We start from the raw sequence: 17,854 nt of genomic DNA, 5'->3' as shown, positions 1-17,854 counted from the left end.
AGCTCGCCCGCCCACGCCAGCTGCCCCTGCAGTTGTAAGACGTATTGCAAGAGACCCTGTGTTGCGGACAGTTGTGTTCCCAAGTCTCCCTCAAGAGGTCCAACACCCCACGGGATCGCCGCCCATAGAGGAGCTCGAACGGGGAGAACTTCGTGGACGCCTGTGGGACTTCTCGAATTGCCAGTAGTAAAGGAGGGAGCAGCTGGTCCCACTGGTGGAGGTCCTGGGTGGGGAAACGCCGCAATATTCCCTTCAGGGTCCGGTTAAACCGTTCGACCAATCCGTCAGTCTGGGGATGGTAGACCGAGGTCTGCAATTTCTTAATCCCCAATAGGGCACATACCTGACAAAACAGCTTAGACGTGAAGTTGGTCCCTTGATCAGTGAGTATCTCCCGTGAGAGGCCCACCCTTGCGAAGATCTTCACGAGCTCCGCAGCGATAGTGCAGGTGGTGATACTTCTTAAGGGGACGGCCTCGGGGAAGCGGGTGGCGTAGTTCATCAGGACGAGGATGTATTGATGGCCTGCCTTACTTTTTGGAAAAGGCCCGACCAGGTCCATTGCTACCCGCTCAAATGGTACACTTATGACTGGTAACGGGACCAGGGGGGCCTTCCATACCCCTGCTGGGGCTGCATGTTGGCAGTCCGGGCATGACGCACAGTAATCCTTCACCTCACGGTGGACGCCGGGCCAGAAGAACCTGGCCAGGACCCTGGCCACAGTTTTTTCCTGCCCTAAATGGCCGGCAGCTGGGATGTCATGTGCAAGCTTCAGGACTGCCCGACGATGCATCCGGGGGACCGCGAGTTGGGTCCGGACCTCTTGGGTCTGGGGGTCTCGGTCAAGGCGGTAGAGCCGCTCGTGGTTGAGTTCAAACCTGGGCCATTGGGTGGTGCGCCGCGTCCACGACCTCACCATCCACCCGGGCCAGCTGCTCATAGGCAAACCGGAGCATTTGATCCCAGCTAAAGTCCACCAGGTCAGGAGGGGGACCAGCCATTTCCAGGCCATCCTGCCCGGGGGTGGGACCTGGGTCAGCTCCAGGGTTGGAGCTCGAGTCAGGTCCTGTCTTCGTCTCAGGGTGGGCTCCCTCGAACGCCTCTTTGGTGGGTAGGGATTGGAGCACCTCGGCGAAGTCTGGCCAGTCGCAGCCCAGGATCACTGGATAGGCGAGGGATGACGCCACCGCCACATTCATTAACTGAGTTGCTCCATTCACCGTGATGGGGACCCAAACCATGGGGTACGATTTTACGTCTCCATGGATGCACTGAATCCGTACTTCCCCAATGGTCCGCTTGGTGTCCGAGAAGAGCGCCTGGTGGACAAGGGTCTGCCCACAGCCCGAATCGACTAGACCCACCACGGGGACCCCAGCAACTTCCATGGGAGCTGTCAGTTTGGCCACGGAGAGCGGACGGGCCCGTCGCTCCCCGGTGCACACCAGGCCAAAGTTGCAGTCCATCGCAGGACAGTCCCGTTGCAGATGACTGTACTCGCCACATCGGAAACAAGGTCCTACCTCTGGGCGCGCCGGCTGCGTGGGGGCACCAGTGGGGCTGCAGAGTTGGCTGGGGCCCGGTGGTCAGGTTAAGCGTCCAGGGCCGGAGAGTGGTGTGGGTTTGGGGCGTCAGGAAAACTCGGTCCTGCCGCCATCTGGTCGTTGGGTATGGTGGGCTGCGTTGGTTTGGGAAGTGGGCCCCTCCTTTCAAGTTTCTGTGCATTGGGTCCAGGGTTTGGGGGGCAGGCGGCCGGTCCTATCAGGGCCTCTGCCTCGAGAAAGTCCTCCGTAAGTGCGATGGCCATGCTCAGACTTTGTGGCCAGTGCCACAACACCTAAGCCCTCCCCTGGGGCTGGAAGATGTGCACGAATTGTTCGAGGATGACCTGTTCAGTCACCTCAGCTGCAGTTCGACGCTCGGGTTGGAGCCATCGAGTACCTGTGTCCTTCAGTTCCTGGGCCACGGCCCGGGGTCTGGCGCCCGGCGGGTAGACCTTTTCCCAAAACCGTTGCTGAAAAGTCTCCGGGATAATGTCGAAGGCATCCAAGATAGTCGTTTTCACTTGAGCATAAATGCGGGCCTCATCATCTGGGAGCCCACAGTAAGCCTTCTGGGCCAGTCCCATCAGATATGGGGCGAGGAGGGTCACCCATTGGTCAGGTGCCCAACCAGCCACTGAGGCAACCCGCTCAAAGGTCACCAGATAGGCCTTCGGGTCATCCTCAGGCCCCATCTTGGCCAGACGGATCGGTGGGGCGGGAGGGGTCGGGGAGGCTGCCCTCTCCAGTTGAGCCCCACCATGGCCCGGCCACCGAGTTGCAAGCTGCTGGAAGCATTGGGTTTGTTGTTCATGGTGCTGGACTCCCAGGGTTTGAAGCAACTGCTGCTGGTGGGCCCCCAGCTGCTGTATGAGTTGGTGCTGCTGCTATTGCTGGCTCTCAGCCAGGAACTTGATAAGCCTTTCCATCTCCATCTTTCCAGTAGGGGAGCTTCAGAAGCCCCCTCGCACTAACCCCTTTCTGCAGGAATAGGGATCGCCTGCCCAGATTCTCCACCACTTGTGACAGGTTTCAATCGGTCCTCCAAGCCCCTAGGGGGCGATGGAGAGCTATGGTCCCACTGGCGGGCCTTAGTCACATCTTTCGGGCCCTGGGGAATTAGCGGGAAAGGTGTGCCGGCCCGAGCCTGCGGCGCGCCCCTCGGGCGGGGGGAGGGCCGGCCCGAGCCTGCGGCGCGCCCCTCGGGCGGGGGGAGGGCCGGCCCGAGCCTGCGGCGCGCCCCTCGGGCGGGGGGAGGGCCGGCCCGAGCCTGCGGCGCGCCCCTCGGGGGGGGGGAGGGCCGGCCCGAGCCTGCGGCGCGCCCCTCGGGCGGGGGAGGGCCGGCCCGAGCCTGCGGCGCGCCCCTCGGGCGGGGGGAGCGCCGGCACGGGTTTGTAGCACACAGTTCTGCTACCCAAGGCGGGCTGGCCGGGGTCGGGGAACGCAGGCCCACCCAACTCCACTGCGTTCCAGCCCAGGGCCCTGACAGTGGCGGGGGCTGAAGGTCCCGCCGCTCAGTCAGCAGGGGGCCATCCGCGCCCGCTGACCAAACACACCCACCCCACGGTGCAGTTCTGCCCCGGGCTACTTCCTCCCCAGTCTCTCAAGCGGCTCTCTCCAGTCCCTCCAGCTCATCCGGCTCCCCCTCTGTGTCGGACTCACGCTGGCCCGGGCTACAGCTACAGGTTACAGGTCCTTCGGGTACTCAGCGGCTGGCAGTCCTGGTCACCACGGGCCTTCCTCCCGGTCAGGTTCCTCCTGGCCCAGGGCCTCCCCTGGGTCGGCAGCAGGATCGCGAGGGAGCAGCCTGTGTCTCCCTCCCTCCCTGGTGCTCTCCTCACTGGGAAAAGGGCCCCGTCCTTGTACTTCCTGTCCTACCCCTCCCCTTCCGGGGACTGGCGTAAGCTTGGTCTGGCCCCGCCCATTCAGGCTGAGAGGGTGGCTCTTTACCCTCTGGTTCAGAGAGAAGCCACCCTGGCTCCCTACAGGGTGATAGTTCTGTGTTATTTGTAACCTGTTGTTGTGGTTACCCGTGGTCATGATCTGATTTCCCTTGGTTAAGAAACACAGATTTGTTTTCTCTATCACTAGATTACAGTGCTGTGTTGTTATGCTGCAGCTGATACTCAGCTGAATCAAACAAGTGTGTATTATTCTCTCGGTCATGACTGTGTGTGTCCAGCAACACGAGCTGCAAGTTACAGGGGATGCTTTTGGAGTGGCTTGGGGGCCTACTAAGGTGCAGAGCAAAGGAGGGGCTGGCAGAGCCCTGAGGAGAGTGCTTAAGTGGTTGGAGGGGTCCGGGAGCTGACATCCAGCTTCCACAAGCAAAACTCCCTCACATGGGAGGTGGGGGACAAGGTGACTCACAGGCCTGGGCATCCTGAGAGAGTATCACACACCTACACCTTGAACTGAAGTACAGCAGCTGATCTGGCCCCTGGTGTCATCTGTGGGGCCTGTCCAAAATGGGATTCTGCCCTGCTTCTGATGAAGTCACTGGCAAAACTCCCATTGCCAATAGCAGAGTCAGGATCAGGCCTGTTCTGGGTAAGCGCCCGGGGCAGGGACCATATCCTCCGGCGCTGTAAAGAACCACATCCACACACGGCACGTAGTGACAGGAATATTACTATGAATAACTGTGTGGATAACTCAGTACAGCAACATCTGGTGTGAGCTTTCCTTCCCTGTTGGTCCTGCCTGTGTGCTGTGGCAATGGAACACAGGGGCCAAGGATGGAGGTGCTTCTAGTGTTCAAACCACTGTTGACTTCAGTGGAAGTTTGCTTCAGTGAAAACTGAGCAAGGACCTCAGGATTGTATGCTTAGGGACAGATGTGCAAGCACTGTCCATGGTGACCATGACTTACTCACAACAAGGGCTGCATCCTCTAGACCTAAGGGTATGATCCCCAGGAGAGGAACCTGGTCTTATTTTTGGCAATGAAGCACTTTGAACACACCTGGCTCTGTATTCCTTAAACTTAATGACAAATATAACTTAGTACACTTTCAACCGAGTTGGAATGCTGAGGGGACAAATTAAACTGAGTGTGAATGCTGACTTTACCTGGACTGTAGACCCAGAGAGTGAAGATCGTGTCTCTGGCATTAATCCGTCGGTATGCTTTTCCGTCCAGTGAAAACTCAACTTCATATGTTTTCAGACATCTAGGAAAGAAACCAAACACTCAAAAAGAAAAGGAGTACTTGTGGCACCTTAGAGACTAACCAATTTATTTGAGCATAAGCTTTCATGAGCTACAGCCCACTTCATCAGATACATACTGTGGAAAGTGTAGAAGATCTTTTTATACACACAAAGCATGAAAAAATACCTCCCCCCACCCCACTCTCCTGCTGGTAATAGCTTATCTAAAGTGATCACTCTCCTTACAATGCGTCTGATAATCAAGGTGGGCCATTTCCAGCACAAATCCAGGGTTTAACAAGAACGTCGGGGGGGGGGGGGGTAGGAAAAAACAAGGGGAAATAGGTTACCTTGCATAATGACTTAGCCACTCCCAGTCTCTATTCAAGCCTAAGTTAATTGTATCCAATTTGCAAATGAATTCCAATTCAACAATCTCTCGCTGGAGTCTGGTTCTGAAGTTTTTTTGTTGTAATATTGCAACTTTCATGTCTGTAATCACGTGACCAGAGAGATTAAAGTGTTCTCCGACTGGTTTATGAATGTTATAGTTCTTGACATCTGATTTGTGTCCATTTATTCTTTTACGTAGAGACTGTCCAGTTTGACCAATGTACATGGCACAGAGGGGCATTGCTGGCACATGATGGCATATATCACATTGGTGGATGTGCAGGTGAATGAGCCTCTGATAGTGTGGCTGATGTTGTTAGGCCCTGTGATGGTGTCCCCTGAATAGATATGTGGGCACAGTTGGCAACGGGCTTTGTTGCAAGGATAGGTTCCTGGGTTAGTGGTTCTGTTGTGTGGTATGTGGTTGCTGGTGAGTATTTGCTTCAGGTTGGGGGGCTGTCTGTAGGCAAGGACTGGCCTGTCTCCCAAGATTTGTGAGAGTGTTGGGTCATCCTTCAGGATAGGTTGTAGATCCTTAATAATGCGTTGGAGGGGTTTTAGTTGAGGGCTGAAGGTGACGGCTAGTGGCGTTCTGTTATTTTCTTTGTTACGCCTGTCCTGTAGTAGGTGACTTCTGGGAACTCTTCTGGCTCTATCAATCTGTTTCTTCACTTCCGCAGGTGGGTATTGTAGTTGTAAGAATGCTTGATAGAGATCTTGTAGGTGTTTGTCTCTGTCTGAGGGGTTGGAGCAAATGCGGTTGTATCGCAGAGCTTGGCTGTAGACAATGGATCGTGTGGTGTGGTCAGGGTGAAAGCTGGAGGCATGTAGGTAGGAATAGCGGTCAGTAGGTTTCTGGTATAGGGTGGTGTTTATGTGGGTTTGTGTGTGTGTGTGTGGGGGGAGAAAACCTGGATTTGTGCTGGAAATGGCCCAACTTGATTATCATACACATTGTAAGGAGAGTGATCACTTTAGATAAGCTATTACCAGCAGGAGAGTGGGGTGGGGGGAGGTATTTTTTCATGCTTTGTGTGTATAAAAAGATCTTCTACACTTTCCACAGTATGCATCCGATGAAGTGAGCTATAGCTCACGAAAGCTTATGCTCAAATAAATTGGTTAGTCTCTAAGGTGCCTAAAGTACTCCTTTTCTTTTTGCGAATACGGACTAACACGGCTGTTACTCTGAAACCAAACATCTCAACTGGCTGCTGGTGACCACGGGATGGCCATACCTCCCTGTCATGTCTGTGCAGGAGGGTGAGGAAGAGAAATGCTTGGGGTTGCACACAACTGGCCAGGGAAGTCCTGTGCTGCAGCAGACCCTCCAAACACAAGGAGCAGAGGTCATGGCTTGAAAAGGCCACAACAGAGCACCAGGACTGACCGATCTGCGAGGTGTTGAGAGCCTTTGACAAACTGGTGAGCCCCTTCAGCTTCCCCAGATGCCAGGGGGAGAGACAAGGCTAAGCACCCCAGGGGAGATATTCAGCATCTCACAGGCGTAGGCCCCATATGCAGGAAAGCCAGCATTTAGTGAGGTGAACTAACCAACTCCAAAGGATGCACTGAGTTGGCTGTCCTGTGTTCCCAATCTGCACATTAGTCTAGATAGGTTTGTTTCTGGGGTAGCATGTCTGCTACGTCTTCTGACCTGGACACAATCCTCGCCCTTTATCTCCGCATTCCTCGTTACTCACATCTGGCAGAGGCAACTTGCACAGGACTGGATAAAGCAGCATCTTTTAGTACAGGGGCTTTTGTGGAGCCTCCTATCTCCTCCAGGGGTGCAAGACACCCTGAATTGCCGTTGTGTGTTAGTGAGGCTCCAAGCTCGGCTCACGCTGAACAGGCAGAGTAGCCAAGAACCTGCTCAAGAGTTCCTCCCATGATATCACACACGGGTTCTAACAATCGTTTTGGTGATTAAAGCTACTGTGCTTTGGAAAAAAATCGACAAAGTGCCAGGGATACTGCCTAGCATTTTGCGGAGAGAGTAAACAGGGCTTAGCCATTTTATGCCTAGGCCTGATAAGATTACATCTGTGTCCTGGTCTTACTTCTACCTCGGTCTTCCAAATGCACCTACCTTGAAGCCACACAGTCATCGTCCCAAAGTACTGCAACCTGCCCCTTTGTCAGAGGGATCAAGTGAACGCCCGCCACCTGAGAGCAGAGAGAGGCCCACATTAATATAGAGGGAAGAAGTGTGTTGCTACGATAACACACTGATGATGCAGCAGCATCGGATCATATTTAACCCCTTTAATACGTAGTCTTGGCTTAACTACTTTGAAGTAAATGGGTAGCTAAAACTTCGGTGCCTCAATATGGACTTCAAATGAAGTAGCCTGGTTTTCCCAAGTAGTGAGCACCAAGGAGCTCCCTTTGATTTCTGTGGGAACCTTGGGGAAAAATCATTCCACTTATTTTGATGCCTCAATCTGGATTTAGACTCAGTTTTAGATCCTTTTTCTCCAACTTCTTGGCCCTACAGTTCTGTAGCCCAATGCTCTCAACTCCCCATATGTATCCCTGGCAGTTAAGGGTACTCAGCACCTCACAGGACATGCCTAACGGGTGTCATCACAGCTACGACTGCGTCTTATGTGTGATTATAAAACATCTAAACAGCTTAGCTAAAATGTTATTTTTAATGCTTGGCTTTTAAGCTTTAAAGCCTCGGCCCCATTTTCAAGACTAGGAAATGCTGTACTTCCCATCATTTCATTAATGATTTTTTCCAGCAATGGGTAGGTTTGATTTTTAGCTCAGCTGGTTGCCCACACCACCTGCTGTGGGGATGTTTATCCTGGAACGTGAGGCATGGAATCGCTTTGTCACGGGAAAATTTGGCTCCTTGCTTAAATAATTCTCCTATGCTACCTTATAACAATGAGCCGACTGAGGCATTGCTGCCTTCATTAACTGAAGTCTGATAGCTCAATAGGGTATGTCTATACTGCGATTACACACCTGTGGCTGGCCCGTGCCAGCTGACTTGGGCTATGGGGCTGTTTAATTGCAGTGCAGCTGTTTGGGCTTAGGCCGCAGCCCAAGATCTGGGACTTCCCCCCACGCAGGGTCCTAGAGCCCAGGCTCCAGCCTGAGCCCGAACGTCTACACTGCAGTTAAACAACCCCTTTGCCTGAGCCCCATAAGCCCAAATCAGCTGGCACAGGCCAGATCCTTGCAGTGTAGACATGCCCATAGAATTCAACCAGGCTGTACAGGAACAGTGACAAACTCAGCCCGCTGACACTGAATCATGGTACATACTTGATTGGGAACAGAGTGAGGTCTTGCACAGACATGGATGAGGAAGACTGATGGAAGTGGGAGTTCCTGTTTCAAGATCAAGTGGCCATCCCCAGGAAATGGGAATGGTCCGGTCACCACTGGGTCCTGCAAAACCGAAGCCGAATGGAGGCGGTTTGTAAAGAAATCAATATTCACCATTCTTTCTACAGTCATTTTATAGCTCCACTGATTCTGCAGTGTAACGTTGCTGTACCTCTAAATTAGCACGGCCACTTTTAATGGCATTTTAAAAGTTTGCAGCCTGCTAGATCATAACTTGCAGCATTTCTCAGTGAAACAGGAGACTAATATCTATTCCTCTACTTTATCTAACTGTTCAGTGATTGTAGGGCCTGTTTGCCTGACTAATTAGTTAGGACCCAGATACCCAAAATGTAGGTTGTGACCTCGGGGAGGGGGTCAAAGAAGGTCATACAATATGCCAAGGTTTCCAAATTTGGTAATGTTGAAAACAGGAAAAAAAGGACAGGCAAGAGCCTTGTAATGTGTTCCACATGGCCAGCACATTCCTGGGACCTCCGTTCTGTGTAGATTAGTGCAGCATGTGAATGGGTACAGCAGACGGCTAAGAGTATTAGACTTCTTTCCGTGTGTGTGTGTGCCTGATATAGGACAAGTCCCCTAAAGAGCCCTTAGGCTGACATGAAGTGCAAGAAGCCATGCACGAACCCCACTGCAGGACTGGAGCAGCGGACCAGTTGGCCAAGCTGAGAGTACGGCTGAGCCTTGCATGGACTGGCCGTTGTTTGGTCTTCGCTGGAGCTCAGTTCTGGTTGCGGGATGACTGGTGGAAAGGGCAGCGTCAGGCTGTTCCTATGCCAATGTGGAACTAGGATGGACACATATGATGTATGGTTTATTAGTGTTGTGAGTGCCTTGTGCAGTTTGTTCCAAAGGGCTGCATCAGAGTACGAAGCCTGCAGAGTCATTGTGATCTTTGAAGCCAAACATCCATCACTGAAAGTAGTCTGCGGTTTTAAGGAGGGAGCCCAAAAACCAAGGCCACTTGCATGCCAGTTTGAGTAATGACCCAGTAACGCCTTTCTGATTAGCTATCTTTGCAAAGCTCACCACAGTGCAAGGTGCACACAGTGTGCAAAAGAGGCACCTTCCCTGCGCAGTGGAAATGACTGAGTTATAGGAACAGCTACTCGCTTGAAATCAGCGTCAGACCCTTTCGTGCCAGTGAGGGTGTTTACAAGCTGTTGACTGGGCAGGGGAGGAATGAGTTAAGTGTCCGGCCTGCAGACAGAGCCTGTAGTTGGCTCTGCCCGTCAACATCTGCCAGGTAATTCAAGCCTGGATGGTGTCCTCTGCAGCTGGAGGAAATAAGTGGGAGAAAGCAGGTTTCAGAGAGATGGCAGAGCAAGGATCTCATGGATGCCTGAGCGATGGGGAGGAGGCAGGAGAGTGCTGGATACCCAAACCATGGGAAGTTCCTATCTACTTTGGACTAAGAAGGGGGAGATGCATTGTCCCACATCACCCTTAACTTAGCCCCTACACCTGAGAGTGCAGAAGGAAGCTAGCAGGCTTTTCCTGAGGGGAAGGAAAGTGCGGGCTACAGAATGTTCATTCACACAGTCAGTGGGCAGATGGGGCCAGCTGTCCTCAGTCCCCCACTCCTCTGAATTTAAGTCACCAGCTCTTTAAATGCCCAGTGAACGAGGGCAGCTCCAGACCCCCTGAGGGAGAAAAATATGTTGATTTTTGTCCCTCTGGATCTGACCCCAGCTGGTATCCAGCACAAGATGTTGGTTTTGTTATGGAAGGGTTCTCTCTACCTCTCCGCGTGGGGCTTTTCTGTCTAGTTCCTACTGTGGCCAGTCAGCTCTCTTCCACTAGCTCCTTGGTAAAGCTGGCCCAGGACACATAGAGTGCTTATTTGAGACCTTCCGGGAAGCAGCCGCAGATCTCTGCTTTCAGTGGGAGTGGCGTATTGCAATCTGTGGGGACAGAGCCCAGCTGATGACAGTTAAAAGCAACCTGATCATATGGATCCTAAACATCATACCGACTGCCTCACACTTTCATATGCTGTGGGCCTGCAAACCTGCACCGGTCCTTCATCAAGCTCTGAACTACTGACCTTCCTGGAAAGCTGTCCAGTAAATGTAGAGCTTTTCTATTGCCCTGCTAAGCCCTAGTTTCCCACCACCAGTAGCTCCTCTCACACTGCGAGGTAGCTTTCATGAGGCAAAGTTCCCGTTCTCCTCTTGATTTTAAGGACAGAGGTGCAGGTTTTCCTGTGTGATCAGCATTCTCCCTTTGCTGATGCCTTCACCAATTCATCTTTGGTGCGGCACTTAGTTTAAGTTACTGATGTACATGGGCACTTCATTGAGCTTCACTCGTCTGTCCAGCCGGGAATATCCATGTTCTGTCCATGCATAGCAAGGCAGAAGCACTCATTGTAGAAAACACCTGGAAGCTGATAACCAAATGGAGTTGTTTCCTCTTGTTTCAGACTCTATTGAAGAAACTGAGCAGCTGATAACTCAGCATTTGGAGGGAATTTCAGACCTAGGTGTGCTTCCCTGATCTCCCACTCAGAAAGAGGGGCAGCAACTTGGCAGCAAGATTCATGCCAGGGCCTCAGCCAGCTTTGGATAGCTCTGAAGGAGGAGGATGACTAAGGTGTAAGGTCTCATCCCACTTTTCTCCTTGTAGTTCAGCTAGTCAAGTTTCTCAGATGGTGGCGATAAGTGTAGAATTGCCATAGATTGTTAATCAAGATTCCTTAAATCTTTTTAGCCAATCCAGTCTGCACTGTCTTCCAGCAGCCAGACAGGTTTCTCCATTGTACTAAGTACAATGCTTCTCTTTCATGAATTTTGTATAATTAGTTGCTAGTTAGAGCATGGTAGTTACATGCCTTTGGCCTGGTCATGGTTAGGGATCAGAAGTCTTGAGGGAGGGTTTGCAGATATTCTTTAATCTGTAAATTATTACCAGCTCCAGAAACTTGAGAAACTCTGTAATAGGGCATTAAAAAACCACAAAGGTGAAACCCAGCCCGTATTAAAGTCAATGAGAGTTGCCACTGGCTCCAATGGTGCCAGGATGTCACCCAAAATGTCACATTCACTTTCTGGTTTGGATTTATTTTCAGAGGAATGAGAGAGGAGATTACTTGCTTTAAACATCTGTTACTGCTTGACCAAGGCAGGGCAGTCACTTCTTAAACTGTGGGACAATCGGTAAGGCAGGTTGGTGATCTGCATTCTGTCCTTTTGGCAATATGTAGGCTGAATGTTTAGTAAAAGCTGCTACAATGCCAAATGTGTTTGAATTGCCCATCTCTGGTGGTTGGAGGGCTGCACATGCTAACTGCCACCTGTCTGAGACTTGTCCTACATTTTATTTTTCCCCTGGTCAGTACTACTATGGACTTAGATTTAAAATCTAATGTAAACAGCGAAGAGCAGACACAAACAAGAGGGTTCCCACTCATCTCTGCAGTCCCTTAGCAGTCTGAAAAGCTTTCGAGCAAGCTGTAATGCAGCTACCTGTCTAGGCTTATCATGGTAATCAAGGAGGAAAGAGGTGATAACCACATGACTCAGTCCATGCTAAACTTAGTATCTAAATAATCCTCCAGAACTGTGGTTCTCAAACTTTAGCAACCTGAGGACCCCCATTTTGATTTAAAAAATTTTTGGGACCCCCAAACCCCCTGTTCAGCCCCAGGCTCCGCCCCCCACTCCACCCCTTTCCCCAAGACCCCACCCCTGCCCCACCTCTTTCCGCCTCCCACTCACTCCATCCTCCCCTCCCCTCCCCCCATCACTCGCTCTCCCCCACCCTCACTCACTTTCACCAGGCTGGGGCACGGGGTTAGGGTGCAGGAGGGGGTGCAGGTTCTGGGATGGAGTTTGGGTGCGGGTTGTGGGTTCTGGGATAGGGCAGGGGGTTGGAGTGTGGGTTCCTGCCGGGTGGCGCTTACCTTGGATGGCTTCTGAAAGCAACGGCTCCTAGGTGTTTGTGTGGGGGAGCAGGGGATCACCGTGCGCTGCCCCTGCCCGCAGGCCAATGGGAGCTGTGGAGTCAGCGCTCTGGGCGAGGGAAGCATGTGGAGACCCCCTGCCACCCCCGCCCCCACCAGGGGCGCAGGGACATACTGGCTGCTTCCAGGAGCAGCGTGGAGCCAGGGCAGGCAGGTAACCTGCCTGAGCCGCGCTGTGCTGCTGGACTTTTAGCATCTATAATCTTCCAGCGTGCAGGAGGTGCTGGGAAAGAAGGGGAGGAGTTGATGGAGGGAGGGGAAGGGAGGAGTTGATCAGTGCAGCCCGCGGACCCCCTGGAGTACCCTTGGGGACCCCCAGTTCCATGGACCCCAGTTTGAGAAATACTACTCCAGAACATAAACCAGTCATCAGGCTCCTTAGCCATAATGTCACCAGTTCATGAACAGTGTGTTGACACTGACAATTTTTACCACATATGCATCATACCTCAGCATCTCTTATTTGTTGGAATTGCTTTACAGAAGGAAAATCAGGGCTTCCTACTTTCTTCCACTCCAAATAGGGATTGGTTAGGTTGTTGTCCAGGTAGTATGTCACATACACAAGATCTTTGGAAACACAAAGGAAACATGTAAAGCTCCTGATCTGGGTTCAAAAACGAAGGGTAAGACTTTCAAAAGTGCTTAAATGACTTAAGAGCCAAAGCCCAATTTTCAAAAGTGACTTCAGAGCCTGAATCTCACTGAAAGTCAATGAGACTCGGAGTAAAATGTTCACAAGTGCTTAAGACTAAATATTTTCAAGCCTTGGTCCTTAATGTTATGCTTTTAAATTCCTATCTAGGCTCCTAAATAGAAGTGTCCTGACTTTCACAGGTGCTGAACCCTAGTAGCAACTGTTGAAGACAACACCAGCAAATCCTATACAGTGTGCAATGTTCAATATCTAGATTACATCGTGATCAATCCCGGAGGGAACTCTTTGCTCAGCAAGACCTGGCTCAGGGGCAGCTGGGCTGAATAGTTTCTGAAAGGGTAGAATTCACAGTATCCCTTAAAGACCGGAGGCAGGTCCAACTCTGGGATCAGGATCCACAATCTTTCCTAATACAGTGCTCCCAGACCCCAGAAAATCTGGGGCTGCCAGGTAAGGAGAGATTTCTAGTCACAAATGGAATTTGCTTGGTAATATACAAATTCTAGCTGTGACCTCAGTTATGAAATGAACACTTTGGAAATGTTTAACGTGAACGTTTTCCTGGGGCTCCAGTACACAAATCCCCACACACAGCCCGTTTACCTGCATGCCTGGGGAAATGGGTAATGTTCACTGTTACAGCACTGATGTTAGAGGATGTCTGGTTATCATCACTAGCGTAGATCAGCGTGGTGGCCTGCCAGCTGTCTGACGGCTGTAGCTCAGCAGGAGTGTGCGCGGTGGCTAGTACACCAACAGTGTCGGTGTCGGCACTTTCGTCTTTGCTGATAATATCTGCAAAAACTTGGTTTTCCCCTGAAAGTAAAAATATATTTTTGTCACAAAAGGTAACTAGCCCAGCTGTAGACCTGGGACGAGGTGAAACTCATAACTGTCTATATGCGGGCTGAGCTGTAGATTACTTGGTGATACCAGCATGAATTTGAAGTAGCACTGGTGAAGTCACTGGATTTACCTTGGCATAACTGAAACTGCCCATGGTGTTCAGCTCTGGAAATACAGCCCTGGTTCTGCAAAGCACTGCAACATGTGCATAAATCTCATTTACTGTGTCTGTACAGCACCTCGGTGGTCTGCCAACCTGTTTGGCCTTTAGGTACTACATGCCTAATAATAGTTTTAAGTCAATAAGACTTAAGCGTGTATCTAAGAGAATCAGGGCCTAGATTAACACCTTGGCAGGAGCTCAGAAGAACTGAGAGGCCGGAGAGCTTATTAAAGAGAAATATAGCTTGAATGGACCTGGCCCAGGGGGATACCAGTCCACAAAAGGTAAAAGGAAAGGTACTGACCGAGGTGGCATATGGGGTATAAACAGAAGCAATAGGATCAATTTAGAGGGATAACAGACTGTCAGGAAAACAGCCTGACACCAAGACTGTTAATCTCCCAGGGAGAGGGGTGGAAGCACCATTCCTTGTGACACATACAACTGGACTGGACAAATTGCTAGTAAATGTGGAGGAGGGAATAACCCTGCTTTCGCAGGAAGATGGAGTAGATGACTTGTTGATAGATTTTAAGCATGTAACTTGCACGTGACTGGGGATTGGCATTTAGTGACTTAAAACAAATATTTACCATACCTAGCAGTGCCAGCAATCCCATTACAGTGAGCACAGGCTTCCTCACCATCTGGACATGAGGTGGCTTTGTGTTGTTCATCTGAAATCGGGCAGTCAGTGTTCTCTGGGTGAAGTAATGGGGATGATAGTTCATGAAAGCATTGTCATTACTCAGTAAAGTGTAGTTGATAGTGTTGTTGGTTTTGGAAATGAGCAGATTTTGATGTTGGATGATTACCTGTAAAGCGAAAAACTGGCCATCATGCTGGGGAAAAACCACTTCTTGCCAACACTCTAACGAATAGATTCCTATTTTAAAACCAACAGTCTTGTTTCTGTTGAACTGCATATTCAGCATACATGATCCTGCGGCAGTTCTACATGATGGGCTGGTTCTGTCGGGGACCACTTTAACTCATTTCCGTGCATTCGTTTACCCGCTGAAAACAGCGGAGTAGAGCACCCTAGCTTCATTTGGATATTGTAGTGAAGCTACAGAACTACATCTCTACCCCGATATAACGCGACCCGATATAACACAAATTCGGATATAACGCGGTAAAGCAGCGCTCGGGGGGGGGGGGGGGGCAGGGCTGCACGCTCCGGGGGATCAAAGTTCAAGTTCAAAGTTCAAAGATCAAAGCAAAGCTACTCTGAAACCTATCTTTTATTAATAGTGAAGGTTGACACACACTTCCTCAGGAAGTTGTCTTAAGTGTCCAGAGGATGGAATTATTAGAGTACTTATGTAAAGAGCTGTCACTAGAGATGTGATTTCTGCATTTTCTGTCAAAATAATGTTTCATTAGTGACCTCATTGTACTGCATGTATAAGAAGTTAGCAGCATTTTGCCCTTACCGTTTCACCAATTATAATAATTGGGACAGTGATTAGGATCATTCATTAATGGACCACGTATACTATTAATTGCAATACAAGAGGTAGCCTTATGGTCCAAGTATTGGACTAGCACTCTGGGCTTACACCCAAACAGTATGAAATAACTCCACTGATCTTGGTGGAATTGCTTTGGATTTACATGGGCATAACAAAGTGCAGACTTTGGCCCGGTTCCAATTCCTTGCTGAGTGACCTTGGGCACGCCCCTTTTATTTCTCTGTAAAATGGCGACCAATGCAACAAGGAGACAGATCAAAAGTGTAGGCCAGAGCAGAAATGTGAAGGGTTCTGCAGGCAAATCTCCCAAATGTTTACACTTTTTGCAAGGCAATAATAAGGAGCCTGTGAAGAGGCTGAGAGGGGATTCACTTTCTTTAAAGAGTCAGCAAAAATTGGTACGACATAAGCAGTGATAAAGCTATCACAAGTATACAGTGTAGCCATAGCCGTGTTGGTCCCAGGATATTAGAGAGACACGATAATATCTTTTAGTGGCCCAGCTTCTGTTGGTGACAGAGATGAACTTTCGAGTTTACACAGAGCTCTTCTTCAGGTCTGGGCAAGGTACTCAGTGACACTGCTAAATACAAGGTGGAACAGATTGAAAGGTGTTAACTACTTACGCTAAATAACCTTTCCCAGACCAGAAGAAGGGCTCTGTGTTAGCCTGAAAGCTTGTCTCTGTCCATCACAAGCATACCACAGACAGGAAGTATTTGAGAAATGAGATGTGCCAGCTCACACTTAGAGGTTTGTGCACATCCAAGTGTGCAAACCCAGTCAATTTTTTGGGTCAATACTCCCATGGGCTTTGCAGGGACTTAGAAAGATCCATCAAGTTGCTCATATCTCCTCTCCAAATGTGAGGGTATGGTTCAGCAGATACCACAGGGAACATTCACAGGTTGGTATAACTGGCATGCTCCCAGGAGGAGGTGGTCTCTTCCCCAGCATTGCAGTTGCCTCCATGGTTACCTAGCTCTGCACTGCCCCCCTAACTAAGGGCCATATGCCCATTGCATGGTCTGACCCTTGGTGCGGGCAGTAATAATGAGGTCATGTCAGCCCTCTGTGCAGAGACCTCACCCAAAGCCCAAGAACTACTGCATTAAGCAGTCAAGGAGGATGTTAATGGTGCTTAGGGCTTTCTGGGAAAGGATGATTTTGTACAGTTGCAGGTGTATAATGCACCGCAAGAAGATAGTGGCGAGCCTATTACAGGGAATGAGGGAAAGTGAGTTTAGCCAATCATGCAGTAGGATTCACGGTAACAGTGTCCCCCGCACATTCTCCAGTTCTCATAGGAGGAGGAGTTTTCATAGGGCTGTTTTCTTCAGAGACACTTGGGAACGGGAAGATGAATTAACTAAAGCTGTGAAGTTAAAGCACCTGACACCCTGGTGTGAGAGCATTCAAACTTCAGGATTTGGCTTGTAATTTTTTCCTGAAGTCCATCCAGAAACCTAATAAAACGTTCTTTTGGCAACACACTTGCTCTGCAGATTAGCTTATTAGGTGAAGACACTAAGTGAGCATTGAGTTACCTTCACCACCATGGCTGCATAGGTCACATCAGCTCTCCACGTTTGTGGAACTGACCATCCAACCAGTGGGTCTGCTTCATCATTGTATATAGGAATCGAGGTGAAATTTGGGAACAACTTCTGAATTTGTTCCATTGCTTCTGTTTCTTGCTCTAAGATGTGAAGAGAACTTCCAGCTCCCTGTAACAACAGGAATCCCATTTCATGCAAAGTGAGGAAGCAAAGTGTCATGTATGGTATTCTGAACAGTGGTTCTCAAACTTATTTGATTAGGCCCCCCTTCTTTGTGTCTGTAGTTGTTTATTGCCCCCACAAGTACATATATTGATTAAAAAAAATCAACATGCAGCTCTCACTAAATATTAAAAACAGTGAAGCACTGATTCAAACAGAACCAACGATTCATTGTAATAAGAACAAAATCAAAATTGCGATTATGGTCCATTTGTTTACAAATAAATATGCACACCGCATCATAGCAAATGGATTAACGTACAGATGGCAACGATTTTGTATAATGCTATGCAAGCTTAACAGAAATCCATCAAAATGCACAGCACCATCTAAGGCCCTGGTATGGCTGGGGGAGTCAGCTTTGCTAATTATTCATTGCTGTGGGTTAAATGTGTGCAGTAAGGTTTTTTCCCCCTAAAGCTTCTCACGCTCCCCCTCCCCTCGAATACATTCTGTGCCCCCCCAGGAGGGCCTGCCCCCCAGTTTGAGAACCTCTGCTCTGTAAGACAGA

At 50.0% G+C, this 17,854-nt stretch overlaps 1 protein-coding gene across 1 annotated transcript in view; it reads right to left on the bottom strand.

Moving 5' to 3' along the window:
- Positions 1–17,854, bottom strand: part of IDUA (alpha-L-iduronidase) — an 87,991-nt gene that overhangs the window by 3,197 nt on the left and 66,940 nt on the right. Inside the window, exons 7-13 of the mRNA XM_084628034.1 lie at positions 17,110–17,289; positions 14,686–14,902; positions 13,682–13,894; positions 12,869–12,990; positions 8,373–8,498; positions 7,183–7,259; positions 4,617–4,717 (exon numbers count right to left, since the gene is read on the bottom strand). Of these exons, the coding sequence (XP_084484160.1) occupies positions 4,617–4,717; positions 7,183–7,259; positions 8,373–8,498; positions 12,869–12,990; positions 13,682–13,894; positions 14,686–14,902; positions 17,110–17,289 (1,036 nt within the window). The remainder of the gene's footprint in view (positions 1–4,616; positions 4,718–7,182; positions 7,260–8,372; positions 8,499–12,868; positions 12,991–13,681; positions 13,895–14,685; positions 14,903–17,109; positions 17,290–17,854) is intronic.

Source organism: Lepidochelys olivacea (genome assembly GCF_965140295.1).
Source record: "Lepidochelys olivacea isolate rLepOli2 genome assembly, chromosome: 5".
NCBI classification, from domain to species: Eukaryota; Metazoa; Chordata; order Testudines; family Cheloniidae; genus Lepidochelys; species Lepidochelys olivacea.
Note: the sequence above shows the minus strand (reverse complement) of the source record. Positions and strands in the feature narration are given on the sequence as shown.